This window comes from Triturus cristatus, chromosome 5_2 (assembly GCF_964204655.1).
Source record: "Triturus cristatus chromosome 5_2, aTriCri1.1, whole genome shotgun sequence".
Lineage (NCBI taxonomy): Eukaryota > Metazoa > Chordata > Amphibia > Caudata > Salamandridae > Triturus > Triturus cristatus.
In genome coordinates, this window is record NC_140588.1 from 793,519,888 (window position 1) to 793,544,046 (window position 24,159).

At 45.5% G+C, this 24,159-nt stretch overlaps 1 protein-coding gene across 5 annotated transcripts in view; it reads right to left on the reverse strand.

Moving 5' to 3' along the window:
• The window catches only part of PABIR2 (PABIR family member 2), a 214,870-nt gene that overhangs the window by 149,241 nt on the left and 41,470 nt on the right, over positions 1 to 24,159 (reverse strand). For all 5 annotated transcript variants that reach the window (XM_085607916.1, XM_085607917.1, XM_085607914.1 and 2 more), the window contains 3 exons: positions 1,152 to 1,195; positions 1,006 to 1,060; positions 91 to 192 (listed from right to left, as the gene is read on the reverse strand). In XM_085607916.1, coding sequence (XP_085464042.1) covers positions 91 to 192; positions 1,006 to 1,060; positions 1,152 to 1,195 — 201 coding nt within the window. The remainder of the gene's footprint in view (positions 1 to 90; positions 193 to 1,005; positions 1,061 to 1,151; positions 1,196 to 24,159) is intronic.

Here is a 24,159-nt window from a genome sequence, read left to right on the forward strand (position 1 = left end):
TTGTTTTTACCCCATTGTAAATACCATGGATGACAAAGAAAAAAAAACCTCTGCGGCAGCACAAAGGCTTAATCATGCCATTTAATTTACCTTCCCTATTCCTCTTGTAGGCGAAGGAGCAGGAGACACTGGGACAAAATCAATTCTTTTTGGTGATGAAGATTTCTCATACTTATCAAAGTCATGGTCACTCTGTAAACAAAAAGCAGTTTGTATTAATTTTGAACAGAGACAGTAAAGTTTGGGTAACAAAGAAACTCAAAAAGCAGGTTCATGCTTGGAGCTGAAGGATGTATTCTGCAGATGGACAAATCTAGCACTTTTCCATGGCAGGTCCCTCCCAGAACAACATCGATGTTCTTCTAGTACACCAAAAATACTTGGTCTTAATGCAAAAAGGTCACACTACAGACTAATGCACAAATCTTTACATTTTACAGAGCAGGAGACAAAAATTCTAAGCACAAAAATTGGCACAAACTTGATATCTCATGAAATACAACGCCTCGCCACAAATCACTTATGGTGCCGTTCAAAAGCCAAGTAAGGCGCTTCCTGTAGAGCTTGAAATATCGAACAAGTTAACAAGACAACTATTTACTGGATCAGCATACATCATGGACGTGGATTATTTTTCAAACCACAAATTTTCTGCAAACAAATATTCTGCATAAATTAAAACAAGCAACACAAACACGGGTATAATACGATTTTAAAAAGTTTCTAAAGGAACACAATAGAGTAGCATATAGAGATCTATTCACAGATAGAAATGCCAAATCAAACGGACTCCAACAACGAGATGCATATAAATTGAGAAAATAGGCAATTGCTCAGAAAAGGCTACAGTATACACAACCTAAACAAGGACAAATGCAAATTCTGGACCGGCCAAGAGAGTAGCTTCTGGGTATGGTTGTGGTGCATTTGAATGGTTAAAAGAAGAAGAAATATGTGAAGAAATAATCCAACTTTGGAACACAAAACTGGATGCAACAACCTTACCAGGATCAAGCTTTCATCCCATGACTGGCTAATCTGCATCGTAGTTTGCACTTCTCTAAAACAAAGAAAACAAATGCCATGAAAATTAGCCAAAATCAGGACAAAGTGTTCCAAAGAGACCGTCACCATTTTAGTAAAGCACTCACCTCTCATGGGCTGCTTCTCTGTTCGCCAAGTCCACTCCTTCTTCCTGCAGAACACAATAGAAGCCTTTCACAATATTTATTTTTCCCTCTTCTACCCATAGTGGCAGAGAAAGATCAAATCAACTAAGGCATGCAGCCAGGGACAATTACAGTAAGCATTGGTGTGGAGAATAGCTCCCTGTATTGGGGACTGTGTTTATACACTTTAAGGGGCACTTATTTAAAACACAGTTGGACGCAAGATAGAGAGCACACGACGGTCAATAAAGTGCATTGCTCAACTATCACACACACAGAAAAAATAGTGCGGATTGCCTAAATGTGCAGCTCGAAGCTGAATCTGACAATGGGTTGATACATTATTACCTGAACCCATTGCAGCTTAAAAGGATATGGAATGTTCTTTTATTTAAAGTGTGCATGACAGCACAGAGTCGTCATATTTAGGTGGTGGCTTGTTGTTTTCAGGATGCTTGCAATAAAAATAAATAAAACCATTGCACCACTCTGGTAAGGCTAGAGTCTGATGCTTTGTCTTGTGTAAGCATTTTACGAGAATTGGATTGCTACAAGACAAGGCAAGTTTAATTAGGTTTAAGGTAGCACGTTTTAAATGACGCTCCAAGGACTATGATACACACTTTAACCTTCAACTACTCAGGAGACTGAACCAAAAACAATTGGAACAAACATTAAGAATGTATTTTATAATAGCCCAGCCTTTTAGATGAATGTAAGAATAAACTATTTTACGTTACTGCTTCTAACTTTATACAAATCACCATATTGGAACCTTTCTGTCCGAACAGTACAAGCGGCGAGTAACATGCAGTCTGGGGAATGTAGCGAGCAAGGAAATTAGTGCACATCCCATTTCTGGTCCAAAAACTGACATCTATGCGAGGCCCAACGACTTTAAAGAGCTTTACAATGAAGATAAAGGCGTTCTACTTTAAAAAAAGAAAAGCAACGACACAGGAAAAAAGGGTTTGTCCAGAATGACAGGAATTTGAGCCCAGGATTGGAACCTGGCTCCCCAGTTCCAAGATCCCTCATTATCTCTTGCGGCTAAGCCATATTTCCTCCGACACCTTTACAACACAGTCCGGGCCAAACACTTGTGTCCGGAATGGGCTGCAGCCATCACTCCCAGCTTCCTTCTTAGCCAAATAACCCTAATGCAGACTGGTTCCTTTCACCTGCTCCCAATCCCGCTATTAATACCGGTCGCCAGATCACTTGGTAATGTCCTCTTTAATGAACCCAAGGAAAAAGGAAAAAGGAAAACCGTCACCGAGAGAAACAAACTCCTCCACACAAACGAGTGAAGAAAGGAGTCTAAAACCACGCCCGATTTTGCACTTTGAAACTCACTGTCGTACGCGATCATTGTTTTCACAACTGTAGCATCATAACTGAACTAATCTTTCTTTTTGAGGACACATCCTTGATTGCTTACCATGACTAAAGCAACAAAGGAATCTTCGAAGGCAACAGAATTAACATCACTATCCATCAACTTCACAATAACAGCAAGGTAATGATAGAATGGAAACCAAACCACTTGGACTACAGGTCCTTCCATTTGAACGTACTTTCTGTAATTTAATAAACAAAAATGTGTGCGCACTGCTATTAACACGTATGCCTAGGCAGAAGACTTGACTTTGATGCAATTTAAGCAACTCTAGGTGGAGACTTACAACTAATAGTAAGCGTATGCATCTCTGCAGTGTTTCATGGGGTAGAGGGATAAGCATGCCCATAAAAAGCAACATTACTAGTAGCAACTTTACAGGCGTATTTCAGACATCTATCTGCTATATGTAGTTAAACAACGGCAGAGAGCGATCTGAGGCTACACTATTTAAGAAAAAAACCACAGGAAATAACAGGAAAACAGGCAGGCAAAACTGGAGGTGAATAGTACACAAATAAACAATGCACAACTGATTAACATCACTTTTGGGAGCACTAAATAGAGACCACACCCAGGGCAGTGCCATTCTTCCTTGTGCAACAAGATGTTGTGGACATCAGCCACTGTTGTGTAGACAGTGGGTGTGTATTACTGGGAAATGCAAAGTCGAATGTTTCTCTTTTTGTGTAGTTTCAGATGTGAGGTAAAGGTTTAATTAAAATTACAATTTACATCTTTTCAATTATCTACGTATGTGCAGCACCTGGAATCTTTACATTTTAATAATGTGATTTGCATATTTACAAGAGTTTTTTTTGTATTTTTTGGTGATATTTAAAAGAAAAATAACAATGTGATGTATACAGGTGCCTATTATATCCAAAGCTATAGGCTCATTTATTGATTGTGTGTGTTTGGCTCAGTGCTGGTAGTGTTGTCCCTGGCCTCCACTGGGTTTCATGTGATTCCCTTGAGCTAACGGAGTACTTGCGTGTGGTATCTGAAGGCTTGACGGGAGTAGATTTGAGCGAGTTTGAGCTGTGGGACTGCTGGTGTAAATGAGTAACTTTGGTGCACTGCAACTGGCTTACCCTTTTGTAGGTGGGTGCATGTCCCTCTGTGCATCTGCTTAATTGTAGATTTCCTCCTCCTACTTTGTAGTAAAAAGCGCCCGTTTACGTTTTCAAAGTAGGCATACATATGTGGAAGTCTATGCAATCATGGGCGAGAACTCCATACACAAGAGGACAAGTGAAGGCATTTGAAACTGCATGAAGGAGCATCACTGAGGTGCTACTTCACATCCTCAAAAATGCTTTCATGAATAGACCCCTATTTTTCTGCGTTACTGAAAGATACAAAAAAAAAAAAAAAGTTACAACTTCATGAATACACTCTAAAAACAGCAACATTAACGATTGGATTCTTTTTTGGCAGTAATTTGTAGCATTTCAAATAATTCTACAACTGCCAAGCTGTCAAACTCCTTAATTAGCCCACAATATACTGGTTTCTAAGCTCAATGGATTTTGGGATGCCTTAGCATTCGTTTGGCTATTTATTACATTACAGTCTTCAAACTAAGTAAAGCCCTCAACTTCGACTCTTCTCTCTGGATCCACCAATGGGTTGTCCACATCAATTTGCCCCCATCATTGCCCATTCATTCAACAAGACATTACACACTGGAACCGGTTTACAACCCTCACCACTTGGGCCAAACCTTTCCTGAACCCACATTAGGTCTGGATGCCTACTAGCTGCTGAAGTGGTTCTCTCACCACCAGGTCAGTCTCCAAGAACAGCAGCAATATCAACATCCACCCTAACAGACAACTCACTTCATCTCCCGGGTAGCACAGAGACTGGACTCAATAATTCTTCAGCTCCCCTGCCACGCTAACCTAGCAACAAACTATAAAAAAGTTATGGACAAGGAAAGAAGGGCTGCACCTACTCTTTTTTCCACTTGTAGAGCAAAATGTACCAACATTTAAATAATCTAGGCCATTTTTACACACCTTACTCCACAGAGCAGCACATTTCCTTCTAAACTGGCTAAGCACTTCAAGTCTCTCAACAGCCATTTATTTCAGCTCTACAAGCTCAATAGATGGGCTGACAAGCCCAAGAACTCTTACACTCAAGGGCTGGTTACAGAGGTTAACCATCTGTGCTTTGCTCTACTGGTCCAGGGTGCATAGTCATACTACTGACCTGATGTTCTGATGACCCTAGAATTCTGGTCCCACTACACGCTGGTTCACCTCGTGTTGGCTTCTAACAAGTCAAGAGCAACACTTAAATGGGCAGAACTACTCTTCCTGGTTGAAGCATCTTTAGAGGACAGATCCCAGACACCTTAATTGAAGACTTCCCCGCTGTCAATCTGCATTCAGCTAGCATGCCCATCAACTAATCTGGCCGAGGTTAAAATTGGGGGTGACCCAAACTGGCGAGTGACCATCTCAAATGCCAGCATGATAAATATAAAAAAGGTAGAGACTAATGGTTCACAGAAAACATAAATTGTTAAAGTGGAGCAGCCTAGCCCTGTAAAGACACTGGTTGAAATCGAAGTCATTCGCTGGTCACATGGCTTGCCTTTTCAAACTAAGGGCTACAAATTGGCATTAACTTAGAAGAAACAAATTCCCCTTCCATTTTTGGCTCCCTCAACAGTTTTGAAAACCTGTAGAAGTTTTTCAACTCCAAATCCAAGCCACTGAGAGTGAATAATATGGTAATTGTGTTAAATGCAACCACTATCGCGAGGCCAGCACCACCACACCATGCTGGGCTCCTTCCAGGAGTTAATCTCAGTCATTGAGGATGAAGTAACCAAACCTCTAAAGTCTCTTAAAGCAGTAACAATGGTGGCCTCTCTACGATACAAACATGCTGGCCTTATTGCACTTCATTTAAAGCTGCAAGCATGGACAACTTAAACCCTAGAACAGCCCTCCTATTTAGGGTCTCCTTACTCATTTTCAAGCATAAAATCCTGCATAGGGACACCAGTAAAGAACAATGCATGTTAGAATTGGAGATCATGACTGCCCCTTGATCAAGCTAGACCTGTTTTTGGTGCGATTATTTCCAGTGGTGATAAGGAGGCCGGTGGTGCTGTGAGCAGCGTGTACCCTCCCTGTGCTGCCGTCCTTCTTTGGTTTTGAACTGGTGTATGTCAGCCAGGGGCTGTTACATCCTTATTCATACCGCAGACAATCTGAAGTCACAAGTCAGTTAAGATTTGTTTCTGTCTTTGGTCAGGCAGAGAGCCACAGCATTAAGGGGGAAAAGTCTCAGGTGGAACAGATGCAGTCTTTTCATGACGTCATTTTCACTAGCCTGAATATGTGATGCATCATCCTTGATCAATAAATGAAGTTATTTTTTGTAATTTAATGTTTGAAGCATGTGGTTATATATGTGATTAGATACGCGAGGCACATCCCATTGTTCTACAGTGTTTTTTCTAGTATAGTCTGAAACCACACATCTTTAACAATTAAACTGACATAAGAAGGTATCACTACACACCTTCTACGCAACTTCTAGAAGCGACCAGGCAAATATCAGAGTCAAGTTTGAGGCCATGCAGTTCTCCACAGTCCGCAACCTTATGTACAGGTCAAAAGGAGCAACACTGCCGTTGTTTGTTCATGCTGGTCAACTAGTGACCAGGTGATAACCCTACTTGGGTCCCGTTGGGTCACTAGAACGCCAGCGATAACAGAAATACATTCACACACCTATTAACCCCCTTTCAGCATCACCTTGTAGGAACTATGTTTGCCATACGCCTGGGCAGAGGTGAGTGAGCTACTGAAAGCTGGAGCCAGGTTCTGGGTCAGCTTGGGGTTCTCTTGGACCTTCGAGCCTCCAGGGAGCAGAGCTTTCATGTGTCATCTGTCTCCCACCTACGCTCTACCCTCATGCACCAAGAATTATAGGCAAAGCCGTAACCTTGGATGTAAAATGGGCAAGAGAAAGATATTCATTTAGTGGCTGTACTGTATGTACAAATGGGACTAGAAAACTTGGGATCAATCCCGGCTTTCCGGCTTCAAAATAATGGTGTGATCCTCAACAGATATTTTATTTTACCAAGGATCCTTTTTTTGGTGATCACATAATAGACCCCCTTCAAATATGCAAGTTAAGGATGTGAGCTGTACAGAAACTTCTTGTGTTTGGTGTAATCCATTATATTGTTACTCCATCTAAAAATCTCGGCCACATATTATAGCTTATCCCGCACAAGTGACTTGCCTCTTAGTTCACCAATGTCATTGTTTTCAGGGCACTGGAAAGGAATTTAAAAACAATATCATTTTTAATAAATGCCTCTGATTGAAGTGATATATTCAGATGTACGAAGGTGAAACGCTTCTGCATCTTCAAGAATTTTTTTTTTATTTATTTTTTTTTTTTTAAACAAATGGAACTTTGAAGGAGCTATATCATATGTTAACATGAGGTTTGTTGTATGATTTGCGGCAAAAACGTTCGGGCCTCGGCTCGTGCACGAGCTCGCAGAACCGAGCCAGACCCTTGGCTCCGCTCTCCCTGCTCATTTGTTAGCTCGCCCAGCTGGCTTCTTGGCAGCTGTCTGTTTGCAGCCGAGGGGCTGGGGAAGGGCAAATAGTGGAAAATACAGAAGTGAAACATGGTGTGTAGGGACCCCTGTACTTTTGTTCCTGCTGTTGCCTTTATGGGCCATGCTGCCAGTGATGGAGACGGGCAGTGCCAGGGGTACCAAGGGAGTAGCTGCTGCCACCAGTTGGAAGTCGTGTTTCACGGTCAGTGGCTTCTTAGCCCTTAAAGTAGATCTCACCTCTACCCTTTAGTCCATTTGTGTTTGTGTTGTTTTTACACCTGTGTATTGGATCCTTCTCACAGTACCTACCCTTCTTGTGTTATCACTCTAGTGAGGGAACAACACTGCCCTGCACAGCTGTGAATCTAGTGTCTCCTGTGTTACCCTGTTATAGCTCCCCGGTGCTCGACCTGTAGCTTCTGTGGGCACTGCTGCAGTCTGTAACTCTTCCTCCCTCCAGGCAGCCAAGCCCATAGTTTCTGCCTTTGACTGCCATTTCTTCCTCCTTACAACCCCTTGGCTGTCTCCTGTGCTCCTATGCCAGCCACAAGTGCAGCCTTAACACCTTACGGCTTCTTCGGTGCTGCCCGGGTTTCCAGATGCCTTGAAATGTTGTGGTTCAGAGCAGACATTAATATGGAGTCAAATGATGCTGCCCCGTCCTCGGTCTGGAGCCGTGGGCTGATTCCAGCCGGTTGGGTCATCAGCACTGCCTGTAATCAGGAAATTACAGGGCGCTTTTGGTAAGTGGATTAGTCCACTTGTGATTCTAGGCCGATTACAGGATGGCTGGACACACTTTATCCTCTGCCTTATCTGAAAAGCACCTTGTGTATGCTTGAGACTGGCAGCTTGTCCCTCGGAGGCATGGCAGCACCGGCCCTGTGTCCATCGGGATTTGCTCTGTAAAATGTGTATTTGCAGGGCTTTGTACGATGTGATGTTCATCATTCTTCTAACCCCGCAGGGCTGTCAGCCTTGTTTATTTCACCTTTTATTTTCCTTCCTCCTCCTGTTCAACTGGCTTGCCCGGTCTCCAAGTCTCAATTTTCCTAGAGTTCCACTAACTCAATGGTCCCTCCACCTCTCCGTTTCTCCCCCTCACAGCACCTTTTCTCTCCCATCTCTACTTCACAGCGCCGAATTAAGAACCACATGTGTAATACGAGCTCTGAACTGCAGACGATTTAGGTGTAAAAACAAGGCTGAATGCTGAATCTCGCAGCCATTTTCCCCAATTATATTGGCTTCTAAGATATATTTAGAAATAGAATCTCCTCCAAAGTTGAATTCATGAACTAACTCTGTACTTTTAGGATCTGACACACTAGCAGTTTACATAACCAACATCAAAAGCTATTAGCATTGTAAATGGCAATGCCTTTTATTTATCTGTTTTGAAAACCAACACGTACGTAAAAGGTTTGTCATTTACAATGCCAGTAGCTCAAAGTTTTGCAAATGCGAGACCTATTGCATTGCAAATGCTTGTTGTTTTATCAGTGAAGCTGAACTGGCTCTTTTCTCTACTTTTGTAAGAGACACGGAGGAAGCAAGATACAAAAAGTTATTCATGAAAACCAGGAATCCCCAGCAAACAGAATTCAATCATAATTTTCAAGTAAACAAGAAAGCTGCGACATTTGCCGAATTTGAAGCCCCATGGGCATTCATAAAGCCGATGTAAAGGCTGGATTCAACATTCCCCACGGATAAATAAAGGCATGGCAAGTGCAATTAAAAAGGTAGTAGCTTCCCAGTCGACCGGTCTAACAGACAGATCAGAGTTGCTGCGCACAGTATTGCAAGTTTTTAATAAAGAGGACTGCCCAGTTCTTAACTTCACAGGACTTCATGAAATCCCGGACTCAATGAATTCTGTCACTTATAAGAGTTGTGTTTGTGTACTGCGTTTAGTACATTCCACGCTTGTGCCCAGTGATCTTCATATAACCACACAAGGGTCGTAATATGTCACGAGAGCAACTCAATAGCCAAATAAGGGGTAGAAATCACAGACTGGCATATACTTGTATAGTGTGTGAAAATTCCTGAAAACTAGCACTTATGACTTTGTGGGTGATCTATCCGATCCTCTTTCTACCCCACTGCTATCAACTTCCAGTACTTCCACTGTGATTCAATCTACTTCGGCTGCAGGAACACTAGACAAGCTACAGCGAGCCTAAAAATATGCAGACAAATTCATGTTTGACCTTTAACAATCAAACCACATCTCTGGGCATCAAATTCTGAACTAGCCGCAAGTGATACAAAGGAATGACTTCAGATGATTCCATGTGTTATTCATAAATATGGCTCCCGGTTTTATGGTATTCATATTTTTCATTTCCATCTGTATTTATCCATATTTATTTTTTACAAATTTTACCTGTATTTATTTTAGGTTTTGTGAAAAAATGAAGCTGAAATGTGTATATTTCTGCATTTATTTAACCACTTAATGTGCACTCATGCCTGAACGCCTCACAGGTTTCAATGATATATAGACACTCCGGTGGTAAAACATGCACTTGTAAGAAAATGTGTACATTTTAGTATCAAGGTTGTGCAAACTACTGCTGTTTAAGGCTCCACTAAAATTCCTATATATATATTTTTTTTTTTTATCGCCTTACCTATCAATCTGCTCACTTTATGCCTGGCAGTCATTACTGACAGCATTTATAATCATTCAAAAACAAGCCAATTTCCTTTTTTATCCACACTTAAAAATAAATACAGACAGGAAAATAAATGGTTTTCTGTCTGTATTTATCTGTAAAAATGGAAAACAGGGAGCCTTATTCATAAAGCATAAGATGGCAACAACCTCAGATCTCTAATAGTGGCCAGCATTACAAGCCTTCCAGGAATCGAAGGATGCTCCCCACACAGATTGCGTCATCCATTTATCTGAGGGAGCAGAAGACTATACAATTCAATGTCCTACATTCAGCAACACTATTAGGATATAAACATCTATATCTCTGCTATGACCAGTAACTGAAAGAATTTCTTCTCTGCAACAAATGAAAACATGTATAAATCTATAAGTAAAATAAGCATGCACTATTGAAAGCATAAAGTGAAGGGCGCCGTCAACTCAAACATTTATGTACATCATTTATTGCTGAAAATTGCACACCATGTAGCAATACTAGAGTAGTGACAAGGGCCGAGATGGCTAATGCATCTACACAGCTTCGAGTAAAGCACTTAAAATTAAATGCAATATTAGACAGTGTTCCTTGTCACCACTTCTGAATGAAATAGTGCAACTCTTGCAAAGCAACATCACTTCCAAAATGCCTCACGACTCTAGACTCATATCCTTTGTGTTGTGGAAACTCTGAATCTTACATTCCTTTCATGATATATGCACATTTCCTACTTTTTAGGGAAATCACAAAAATTCCCAAGATTACAAAGTGGAAATTAAAACACCCAATCTTTTCCGTTACTTTTTTCACCTACAGAGGGAATGCTCCTTCAACTAGACCACTATGTAAATGGGGATACAGAGTGTTTCACAACCAATCTACACACTGTTCAGTCTCCCCTCGCCCCAATGGAGACTACTACATAGTCATCCACTGATGCAAATTTAAGCCTGTACATTGCTACTGCTACCAACTAAATGCCAGACAACCAAACTGTGATCTCAGGAGGAAGAGAAGTATACAGAATCAATTTTTCAGACAGGCACACCAGTGAAATATTACAGAAGCATTTAACAAGGACGTATCAAACTTTGAACTCAATACACGTCAGTAAATTGTGAAATTAGTAAATCTAGTGTCAGAGAAGGGACGAAGATGCAAGACAGAAGTATGGAATTCCTTCAGGCCACGCTTTCTGATTTCCAACTTTCAGACACAAATGTACATTTGTAAAAGCAGATGCAAATTTGACACGTTGTTAGAAAGCAAACAACGTTGTCTCAGTCATCTACTTTTCAGACTGTACTAATCAGCTAAGCAACTTCGAATTATGTAGTTAAATAATGAACAAAACATATAGCAAACAACTGAAAGTAAAAAGCGAAAATTACAGTACTAAGAGACCGGCGGCCATATCTATATGAAGACGGGGTTCTGCTACCCTACCAAACTCTCCAAGAGAGATTTGATCTACCAAGGGGAGGTTTCTTGTTGCACGCAGCGCTTACTAGAGCGATTCAGGCGCACTGGAGAGAGGGGCTGCTGGAGCCTAAGACGTCGATGGCCTGCCAGTACACCATGATGACGGCAGGGACCTTCAAGGCGGTCACGTGCTTGTATTCTAGAATGCTTCTTGAAAACCTGCCACCCCTGGCTGTATTGAAGGGCAAATGGGAAACTGATCTAGGTAAAGATATCCCGGAGACGGCTTGGGCGCAGATAGTACGACGTGCCTGGAAGAGCACGAGGAACGCAAGGTTTTAGCTAGTGCACTTCTATATCCTCCACAGAGCATATTTGACACCTGGGAGAATCCAGAAATATTTTAAGGTCAAAGAGGCAGCGTGTCCCAGATGTACGAGAGCAGGGGTGGAATTGGAACATATGATGTGGTCTTGCCCGGCGCTGGGTCTTTACTGGAAGGAGGTGGGGGATACCCTGAATGAGGTGACAGAGGCGACTGGAGTTTGATATGGCCGTCAGTATACTACACTGGTTCCCCCACACGCCCAAGAATAAGATTACGAGTAAGTTCATAGATATGGGACTTCTATTAGCAAAACGAGAAATTACGAAACGTTGGAAACCAACAGTGGGTCCCACCAGTAAAAGATGGAAGGGTGAATTTCTCAAATGGGCCACCAGTGAAAGCGCACTGCGGTATCAATTGGCGCACAGACGGAACGATAAGGCGCTAGAGCCGGCGGCTGCATGGGAGGCGCTAGTACAAACATTACGAGACTGAGTCAAACGATGACAGAGAAGGGCAGGTCATGGACGGGGGGGGGATAGCCCCGGAACAAGAGGGGTACATCGCATAACTCAACACATAGCTATTCCTAGGACTGCATGATACGAGAGGACGGAGACGGCTACCTGCGTTGGTTGGTGGGGACTGAGGGAATGTAAAGTTTTCATTGTGTTTCAGTGTAGGGACTTAGTTACGAAGGTTTCTTGGTTGATTTGACGCACAGCCCTGGAAGGACTCACATATCCTCGTACTATGCACTATATAGTTGGTGGGGGGCTTTGGATTAATCCTCAGGGAGTATGCTGATGGATATTGAGTTGTATGTGATTGTACAAAAAAAAAAAACAAGTTAAAAAAAAAAAAAAAAAAAAAAAAATAGACCAGCGGCCATGTTTGTTACATTCTTTTCCAAGTACATGATTTTTTTTTTTCCTTTTTTTTTTGTTTAGGAAATGAAGACAGAACTGCATCGATTGTGCTGCAAATATTAGCCAATGCCATCAACCACACAGTCCTCCTGTTTTAAACTGCATAAAATAGTAGACAAGCACGGGACAACAGGAAGGCTGAGACAGTGGTTTACCAGAAATGAAATAAACCCTGAAAAGGTTGATCAGCAAGAAGACAGCCCAGAGGAAGTAAAATATAGAGTAAAATATAGAGTAAATACAACAGCGTTAGAATTGAGCTTGTACAATCTGGCGCCATACCTAGGAAATAACTGGTAGAATTATGTAAGCACAGAAGAATGGAGGTATTTCTCTCATCCACCCAACCACCTGGGATGATGCCACTTTCTAAATAATTAGGAACAGGTAGCAGCTCTACACTGCTTCCTTCATGGTGAATCACAACCATCACTGTAGATGACAGATTAAACAAGCACTGGTAAAGTCAGCAGCTCTCGCCTTTGTGACCTTTTGGCCTTGCCAATGCTCTTTGCAGATTGTTTACAGTACGTATATACACTCTATAAGAAAAAGGTACCCCCTAGGTTGAATTTAAGGTCCAAGAGTAAGGAGGGAAGGGGGGGGGGGTGACAATTAACAATGAGAAACACTCTTGTCTGACCTATATTCCTTTACTGGATGGCCCCCATAGGGCTCATACTAGAGGCGGGTACACCATAGAACACATAAACCAACTGATTTATTAAAAAAATGTTCATATATTTATTTCCTTAAATATGCACAGTATTTAAGATAGTTTTCATATGTGTGAAAACTTTATGTAAATTCATATCAAAAACAATTTAGACAAACATACAATAGTTCTATGCTAGTCGCGTACAGAAAACAAAATGTCAAAGTTGACAAACAAAACCAAAATATCAATTACTTTACAATACATATCATAAAATGCATTACCATTGACCCCATTCACAACCATCCAACAGTCATACTAAACAGTCATAACCATCTCATATACGCAACACATTCATACACATGACATTGTGCATTATTAAAAAGGGACTCCTTTTATTTAAGAGGACAAGCACTCAATCATACATTAAGTTGTAAGATTTAATCAGAGGATTATCCACTGATGTGTTGTAATATGTACGCTTTCCTTGTGGTCAGACAAGTGTGTTTTTCATTGAACAGTACGTATATACATACATTTTTGGCAGCCTGATTTGTCTGGATTTAGTTTAGCCGTCTTATGTAGAACTATAAAGTCTCCCTGTAGTAAAATTCCTCTTTTTGACATGGTCACCCCCCCACTCTTTTGCCTAGTAAATGATGCGATTCCTATTGAAAGTGCAGTGGGTTCTTTCTAACCAGGTCCCGAGTGCCAGAGCTCTTTTCCAAAAGAGTACAATTGCTCCCCCAATTGGCAAAACCTTTAGCATCCTATATGAAGCCCTAGTAAATGGTACCCAGGGCTTGGGGTACTAAATAGGGTCCCAAAGTGCTGCAGCACGAATTGTACTACCCTAACAGACCCCTCATCAAGCACATGCAAGACTGCGATTGCAGGCTGAGTATCTTGGTGCAGACAAAAGTGAAAACCTGTTCTGTGTGCCATGTCCCTGAACACTGCATGTAATATTTCCAAGTCACCCCTACATCAGGTCTGACAGCCCCAAGGAAGGGCGCTTGGGGCTGGTCAGTCCTATTACTGCCAGTACAAGTGACCAGGTAAGCCATTTAAAACATGTGCTGGACACTGGTGAAAAGGAGTTCCACAGCTACATGATGTCTTCACTGAAAATAGGTACGTTTGGTATCCAACATCTCATATTGGTAAACCCACACCGATGCCAGTGTTGGATTTACGAATACATGCACCCAGAAGGCACCTTAGAGGTGCCCCCTGTAGACCTACCAGCCTCTGGTGTCCTTGCTGATGGGTTTCTGCCAGCCTGCCACCCCAGACGCTGTTCTGACCTCCTAGGGTCAGAGATTTTGCTCTCAGGAGACCCAGAAAAAAGCCTATCTAGGAAGAGGGTGTAACACCCCCTCCCACAGGATGAACTGCTGATTAACTTCCTGGGGTCAGCGAGTTTGAAAGAAGTTGCCGTCTTTGGAATGCGAAACTGGCTCCCCTCCCATGAGAGGAACCCACCCTCCATCCATCCATCATACAAAACCCACTTGGCACCTGAACCGGCGGGATAATAAGCTAGTCAGGTAGGCGTGCCGCCTCCAGGCTAGTACCACCCGTAGAACAAGTTACTTACCTTCGGTAACACTTTTTCTGGTGGATACAGTATCTGCCTGTGGATTCCTCACCTTGTGAATATCCCCTGCGCCAGCATTCCACGGAACTTTTCTTCCCCAGCATTGCACGTCGACGTGGGCGACGTCATAATACATCGGCTCCGCTCGCGACTCCGTATGACGTCACCGGAGCCATAAGAGGCCCACGTCGGCGTGATGACGTCAGTTCCACCCATTTTTTCCGTGCCTTCGAGGCGAACCAACGACAAACTCAAAGAATACACAGTATACAACACTCCAACACATATACACAGTATATAAAGGAGAAAGATGCCAAATGTACAAGCATCACAAACAAGACTTATCCTATGGCATATGAAGGTGGACAACGGGGAGGCGGGTGGGCCAGTGAGGAATCCACAGGTAGATACTGAATCCACCAGAAAAAGCGTTACCGAAGGTAAGTAACTTGTTCTTCTGATGGATACATCTGCCAGTGGATTCCTCACCTTGTGAATAGATTCCCACAGCAGTCCCCACTTCCGGAGGAGGGTGTCCACCTTCCTAAACCAAAAAGTCTTGCAGGACCGAGAGCGCGAAGTGGCCCTCCCTCCTCATCCCAGAGCGAAAGTATGGAGGGAGGCCCAAGTCGCGGCTTTACAAATATCTGCCACAGGAACACCCCGGGCCAGAGCAGATGTTGAAGACTTAGCTCTAGTAGAGTGAGCACGAATACCCTCAGGAGGAGTCTTACCAGCCAGGGTGTAGCAGATCTTGATGGTAAGGACAATCCACCTTGATAATGTGCGCTTGTGCACCGCTCTACCCTTTGAATGACCAACGTAGCCAACGAAAAGTTGATCATAAAGGCGAAAGTCTTTAGTCCTGTCCAAGTAAAAGCTGACAGCTCTCTTTGGGTCCAGACGATGGAGTCTTTCCTCCTCTTTAGAAGGATGAGGGGGTGGATAGAAAACAGGGAGGGTAATAGACTGTCCCAAATGGAAAGGAGTAACAACGTTTGGCAGGAAGGCAGCCCTGGTCCTGAGAACCATCCGTTCAGCATGTAAGGAAAGAAAAGGAGGTTTGGAACTAAGAGCTTGAAGCTCACTCACCCTCCTTGCCGAGGTTATGGCTACAAGAAAAACCACCTTAAAGGACAACAGCCAGCTATGTAGAGGCTCAAAAGGAGACCCCATCAGAAAGGTCAAAACAAGATTAAGATCCCACTGTGGCATTACAAAAGGAGTGGGAGGAAACATGTTTGTAAGGCCCTTGATGAACCTCAGAACAACCGGAGATTTAAATAGCGACGGTTGATCCGGAAGGCATAGAAAAGCCGACAAGGCCGAAAGATAGCCCTTGACCGTGGCCACAGCCCTGCTGAGCCAAGGAAAGGGCAAACTGGAGCAACTCAGAAAGATGGGCTTTCAAAGGGTCAATGGATCTCTCTCCACACCATTTAACAAACTTGGACCACCTGTAGGAGTAAATGGACTTGGTGGAGTGTCGCCTGGCCGATAAAATAACATCCACCACATCAGATGGGAGAGAGAAAGAATTCAGGTTGCCCCGTTCAATCTCCAGGCATGAAGGTGTAAGCTCTGGAGGTGGGGGTGTAGAACCTGCCCCTCGACTGCGAGAGGAGGTCTGCCGTCAGAGGGAGACGCAGCGGAGGGCACGAGGAGAGGTGGAGAAGATCTGTATACCACACCCTTCTTGGCCAATCCGGGGCGACCAAAATAACTTGGGCCCGGTCTTGGCGAATCTTCCTCAGAACCCAAGGAATCAAGGGTATGGGAGGAAACGCGTAAAGGAGCTGTGAGTCTCAACTCAATTGAAACGCGTCCCCCAGCGCACCCTGCATCGGAAACTGGAGACTGCAGAATGACGGGCAGTGCGCGTTCTCGCGGGTGGCGAACAGGTCCACTCGAGTGGTTCCCCACGTCCGAAAGACGTGACGAACCACCTCCAGATGGAGCCTCCACTCGTGATCGGCGGAGAACTGCAGACTGAGATTGTCCGCACGCACGTTCAGTACCCCGGCCAGATGATTTGCCATCAGACAAACCTGATGGTCCTGAGCCCAGGACCATAAACGCAGGGCCTCTCTGCACAGACAAAGAGACCCTACTCCTCTCTGCTTGTAGACATACCACATCGCGGTCGTGTTGTCCGTCAGGACTTGAATCGACTGACCGCGAAGGGAAGGGAGGAAGGCCTTGAGTGCCAAACGAATCGCCCGCAATTCCAGAAGGTTGATATGAAGCAACCTTTCCTCTGGAGACCAAAGACCCTTGATCTCCAGATTTCCCAGATGAGCACCCCACCCTAGGGTGGAGGCATCCGTTATCACTGTGGCCACCGATGGAGGTAGATGGAAAGGCTTTCCTTGGGACAGATTGCCCTCCACGCTCCACCAAGATAGATCCGCTGCAGCTTCTCTGGAGATCCTGATCGACTCCACAAGATCCCCGTTGTGCTGATACCACTGCCTGCGGAGGCACCACTGGAGCGCCCTCATGTGCCAGCGTGCATGGTTGACCAACACAATGCAGGAGGCGAACAGACCGAGCAGGCGAAGAACCTTCAGAACTGGAACAACCGCTCCATTGTGGAATAAAGGGACCATTTCCTGAATGTCGAGAATCCTTTGAGGAGGAGGGAATGCTCGACACACAGTAGTGTACAGTACCGCCCCTATGAACAGGTTGCGTTGAGAGGACACCAGGTGAGATTTGGGCACATTGATCGAAAAACCCAAGTCGAACAACAGCTGAGATGTTACCTGCAGATGACGCTGCACCATCTCTGGGGACTCTGCCTTCAGAAGCCAGTCGTCCAGGTAGGGGAAAACCGGAATCCCTGACCTCCTGAGATGAGCAGCCACCACTGCCATCACCTTTGTGAAGACTCGAGGTGCAGTAGTAAGACCAAATGGGAGGACCGCAAACTGATAATGTTGCGACCCAACCGTAAAACGGAGATACTTACTGTGCGGCTTCAGGATTGGGACATGAAAGTACGCGTCCTGCAAGTCGAGCGACACCATCCGGTCTCCTTGCTGCAACGCTTGAAGGACCTGCGCAAGGGTCAGCATCTTGAACTTCTCCTGTTTCAGGTAAAAGTTCAAGATTCGGAGGTCCAGAATCGGACGCAATCTGCCGTCCTTTTTGGGGATCAGAAAATACCGGGAGTAGCATCCCTGACCCCTTTCCTGCTCCGGAACCACCTCTATCGCACCCTTCTGAAGCAAGGCTAGAACTTCTTTCTGCAGGAGAAGCAGATGGTCTTCCGAGCAAAAACCTTGGCAAGAAGGGTAAGGGGGAGGAAACTCCCGAAAGGGAAGGGCGTACCCAGTCTCCACGAGGTTCAAAACCCAAAGGTCGGTTGTAACAGATTTCCAACCCCGTAGAAAATAGGACACCCGACCCCCCACAGGTCTTACATGATCCGGGATGGGGGATCTAGGGCTGCTTCCCTGAAGCAGCATTTGGAGCAGAGGAGGAGGAGGAGGAAGAAGGGTTGCGACCGGAACCTCTCCGACCCCTTTGCTTCCCTCTATAGGAGCGATAGAGGGGATTCTGCTGCTGTTGCTGGGGTTGACGGAAGGAACGAAAAGATGATCTTCCGAATCCCCTAGCCTTTCGGAATGTTGAACCCTTAGCAGGAGCCTGCAGACCCAAGGACTTCGCCGTCAACCTACTGTCCTTAAAACGTTGAAGGGCAGAATCTGCCTTCTCCCCAAACAACTTCTGTCCGTCAAAAGGCAGATCTACCAGCGTGGCCTGGACATCTGCTGAAAAACCTGAAGAACGGAGCCAAGCCCGTCTCCTTGCAGCAATGGACGACCCCATAATCCTCGCCACCGAGTCCGCCGTATCCAGCCCAGACTGGATCACCTGCCTGGCAGCTGCCTGAGTGTCCGCAACAACCTCCAAGAAGGACGACTTCTCCCCCTCAGGTAACTTAGGGGCCAAAGTTTTTATAGAGTCCATCAGGGCATGAACATAACGCCCCAGCAAGCATGTGGCATTTGAGGACTTCAACGCCATACTTCCTGAGGAGAAAGTCTTTTTGGCCGCCTGATCAACTTTCTTTGACTTCCTATCAGCAGGAGATTGGGGGAAAGCACCCGAAGCATGTTTAGAACATGAAGCCTGCACCACTAGGCTCTCCGGAGAAGGATGCGTGGATAAAAAATCCGGGTCTCCTGGTGCAACCCTGTACCTCCTTGCCACCCGTCTGCAAACCGCCGGAGCTGATAGAGGCTTCTTCCACACCTCCAACACTGGTTCCAAGAGAGCCTCATTGAAAGGTAACAAAGGCTCCGAAGCCGACGTCGGAGAGTGCAACACCTCTGTAAGCAGGTTGGATTTGTACTCCACAGAGGGCAGCTGCAGATCTAACAACTCCGCGGCCTTCTTGATCACGACATGGTAGGGAGCCAATTCCTGTGGAGGAGAAGACCTTGCAGAAGCATGCTCCCACTCTGGGGTGGTATCCAAACCACTTGCTTCCTCTATTCCTTCAAACTCATCCGAAGAAGAGTCGACTTCACCTTCTTCCACCTCTGCCCGATATCTTCCTTCCTCCAATACCCTTTGGGCCTCCCGCCTCGATCGGATCCGGGGAGCCGGCGTCGTAGACGTCGTACGCGGCGTCGGTGGAGCCAAAGGCACAGTCGTCGGAGGCGCCATAGGTGGAGTCGGTGGAGTCGGCGGCGCCGATGGAGTCGGCCTCGGCGTCGAAGAAGGCTCCGAAGATCGACGGTCCATCCGAGGTCAAATCGGATCCTCAACCGGCGCCGGAAACGGCCAAGAAGGCGCCATCGGCATAAAGGGCAGAAAAGGAGCCTGAGCGTATTGCTGCGGCACTCCCAGTGTAAACGCCATCGGACCCACGGAACCAGCTGGTGCTCCGGATGGGAAGGATGCCTTCTGAAAAATACCATACATGGCATTCAGAAATCCCGAAGGATCCGTACCTGGAGCCGGGAATTGGGGATAAGGGACCGTCCCTGTATCCCCTTGTGGAGTCACCGGCGTCGGCTCCTCAAAATCATCCACCGGAGCCACAGAGTCATCAGGCACCGGAACAGCCTCCTCCTGCTCCCCATCATCCAAATGAACATCAGATTCCACTCGACCCGGAGTCGAAGCCTTGGACGGTGCCGGTGACTGCGTCGGTGAACGAGCTGGAGCCCGCTTCGGCGAGGGAGACTTATCAGGAGAAGGCGAAGGGGACAAGGCCTTGCTCCGACGTCGATGGGGCGAAGCCGACCTCGACCTCCTAGACTTCGAGGACCGACGTCGAGAAGAAGGTTTCCTCTTCTTGCGGTGCTTCTTCGACGACCTCGAAGTCGATGACTCTCGCCTGGATTTCTCCTTTTTTCTCCCCCTCTTCTCCTCACCGATCTTCTTCATGAAGAGTTTGGTCTTCCTCTCCTTCAGCGCTTTAGGATTCATGCTCCTACAGCACCCGCACTCTTCCATGTCATGATCAGAGGAAAGACACCATAAACAGTTCTGATGCGGATCCGTCATGGACATCAGGCCTCCGCATTCCCTGCAGGGCTTAAAGCCCGACTTCCTCGTCGAAGACATACCGATTTTAACAAAGTTACACCACTAGACTACAAAGTAGCTAGAGAGCACTGGGAAAAAACCGTTGCGAGTCGACGGCGCAGAAAAAAGGGAACTGACGTCATCACGCCGACGTGGGCCTCTTATGGCTCCGGTGACGTCATACGGAGTCGCGAGCGGAGCCGATGTATTATGACATCGCCCACGTCTATGTGGAATGCTGGGGAAGAAAAGTTCCATGGAATGCTGGTGCAGCGGATATTCACAAGGTGAGGAATCCACTGGCAGATGTATCCATCAGAAAGGTGGGCTACTGTGAGGTGGATATGATTTTTCTGAAGTAGCCATCTTTGTGAGGGCATACTTATATATTCTGGAACAGGGTTATGCCCACTTCCCACAGGAAGTTATAGAGGGCGTACTGACCCCATTGGCTACTACCATAAATTTAGTATTTTGGAGAGTCCCTGACACCAGAGAGGCAGATCCTGATGACCCAAGAAAAGAGGACACTGAAGAGCCGCAAAAGCAGAGAGTAGAAGCGGCTGGCCTGTCAGCTTCTCTCATCGAAAACTGCACCAAAGTCTATTCGTTCTAAAGCTGTTGACTCCAGAAACCTGGGAAAACTGCCTGCCTCTCGAAAATGACTCAAGACCTCCTCTGAACAGCAAACCTTTTCTGAAGAAATTCCACAAGCACAGACTCTGGTTTTGGTGGTTCCAGAGGCTTCAGACACCTTACGCCACCACTGCACCCGTCACAATCGGCCCGAGTTGAAGTGGGCCAACAAGGTTCCCCAGCCCTCCAGAGTTCAAACCCATCAAGATTTCACTTCTCTCGGACACCCTGACAGTGCCTGCAGCCTCTACAAGCTGACCCACTTCACCGTGACTTCTCTGGTAAGGAAAAACCAGATTCCCAAGGACCCCTCTGCACCAGTCACCCCTGTGCGAAGAAGCCCATAGGTGTGCTCCCCCCCCCCCCCCCCCGAGCATTGCAAGGCTGGAGTCCACTTGCTGGTTCAGCCCGGCTGGCTTCCTAGCCAGAGCCTGCAGCTCCTTTTACAGTGACCGATTCATATTGAAAAGCATTAGGCTCCCTACGCAGATTTGCATTCTGCATCTGGCCGCCCTCGTGCCACTGGTGGTGTCCTGCTGGTGCGACCTTGGACCTTGCCCACCACTCACCTCAACTCCTGGAGATTGGTCCTGTAAGTCAATGAACTGTACCTGTTAGCAGAAAGTTCTTACTTCCACAGGATAACACTACACAACTCAGAAATTGCACTGTGGGCACTTTTTAAAGTGAAAATAATTTATATTTAAAAACTTACTTACCTAAATGATTTTTCTCCGATACCTAAACATATATAAAGATACTTGCTATTTTTATAAATTGGTGTGGATCTCCTGCTGGAGTCGTGTGCGTCATTTATTAATCATTGTGTGTATTTGCAACCTTCTTGCACTTCTCTGGGCCCAAACCTAAGGCTATTCGACCACACTACCCCCCGATAGAGCACTTTGGGATTGCATAGAGCCAGAGGCGCCACTAGAGCCAAATTTTGGGGGGGGGGGGCTAAGAAAAAATTTCGGGGGGGGGCTGAATCTTTAAGCAATAGGCAGAGTGGAGCTGATTTCGGGGGGGGGGGGGGTTTCTGAATCTTTAAGCAATAGGCAGAGTGGAGCTGCAGAGGCTCTTAGGAGGGGTGAAACAACAGCAAGGCCTCATTAACATGCAAATGGTCTTTTATAGACCTGTGAAGTGCTCGGGTGCGGCTGTGTTTGTGACCCCGGGAAGCTGTCTCATCCCGGGCTGCCACACATGACGGGGGGGGGGCTGAAGCCCTTTGAGTCCAATGGGTATTGCGCGCCTGCATAGAGCCCGTGTCCACTAGCCAGAGAACCCTTGGATATATCAGATTTTTGATACATCACATAAAGAGCCGGCTTCCTACACCCCCCCCCCCCCCCCAACCTAACTGCAGACGAGATTCTATAACATCGCACTACCACCACTTTAGACACCCTTTGGGAATCCCTATACCTCACTTGGCTGCCTAGCTTGACTCCAGGCTGTGTCGGTGACAATTGCCAATACTGCCACACATTGAGGCTTCCGTCATACAAATCCTTTCGCACCTCAGAAGCTCCGGCGTTGCTGCCACAACAGTCACTAGACTGGCACACTCACCCCACATGCTTACTGAAGGCCTTTTTTTGCTGTTGGATAGCTGGTACTTAGCCTCCCGTTCCTTGTGTTGCACTTCACATACCTTATAATTTATGTTTTATAGTTGTTGTGTTTATTGAACTGGAGAGATAATCCTAGGATGCATGGCTGGACCCCAACATTCTAAGTCACCTCTCTACACATTTGGCAGGAGCCCTCTGAGAGATATATATATATATCTATATAACTATATCTATATATCTATATATATATTCCAGCCTCTCTTCCGATCCCATCCACCAGTCGGGGTCGGTGCTGACAGGCGGGCGCTGGACCCGCTATTACTTTATAATCACCTCACGCTGCTCCAGCATAAGAAGAAGTCCTGCTCCAGCATAAGAAGAAATCGCACTCAGAAGTTGCTTTGCTCCAAGCTACGCCTGCCTACTGATGGGGTGGTGGGAGGCGGAGCATCTATGGCATGAGGGCAATACAATCTACCAGAACAACGTCATCCTGTGGACCAGTTACAAAGACTATATTTTTCTGATATGGGATGGTCCACAGGATGACCTGAATATTTTCATCCATGGTTTATCCACCAACAACTTGAATCTTGAGTTCACTAGCAGGACAGACCCCACCACTATAGAGTTCCTAGATGTGCAGGTTGAGGTGAGAAATGGCACCCTGCAAACAAATCTATACAGGAAACCCACCTCAGGAAATAGTATTTTGCACTCACATAGCCATCATCCTGTTGGATTGAAGCGGAGTATCCCCTATGGAGAACTCTTAAGAGCTAAGCGAAATTGCAGCACCCTTGAACTTTATGAAAAGGAGGCTATGAACATGCAGGGCCGTTTAAAAGCAGAGGATACACAGGCAAAAACATTAGAGCAGCTGCCAGAAAGGCCAGCATGAGAGACAGAAACAGCTTACTTATCCCCATGATCAAGGATAGCGGGAGACAGGAAGTGAGACTGATTACCACGTTCAATCATGCACCACAAGATGTTCATAACATAGTGAGAAAACATTGGCACGTTATCAAGAGCGATGTCATAATTGGCAAATTGGTCAGTCCCACACCTCATGGAACATACCGAAAATGTCAATCGATCAAAGACCTCCTTGTACATAGTCATCTGGCCATAAAAAACAAAGTATCCAAAACTTGGTTGAGGGAACTCCCAGGTTTTCATATTTGCGGGAGGTGTAAAGCTTGTAGCTGTAGCACGAATGTGAAAACATTTAGTCTTCCGAATGGTAAAATGGGGAAGATACGAAATATCATCAATTGCAACACAGAATATGTTGTTTATGTTTTAACCTGCATCTGTGGCCTACGGTATGAGGGCAGTACTATTTTTCCTGTGAAAAAGCGCATTCTTGAGCACCTGCGTGCAATCAAAAATGGCGATATGTCATACGCAATAGCAAAACACTGATTTAATGCATGCTAACAAAGACATCAACACTAAAATCACATATTTTGGTATTGACAGGGTCCCTGTGAGTGCAAGAGAAGGAGATCGGGAACGTCATCTACGATGCCTGGAATCTGACTATATTATAAAACTTTGCAGCAAGACACCAGGAGGCCTCAACCATGAGGAGGACCTCCATGTACATTTAGGCTAGCAAGAGTGCT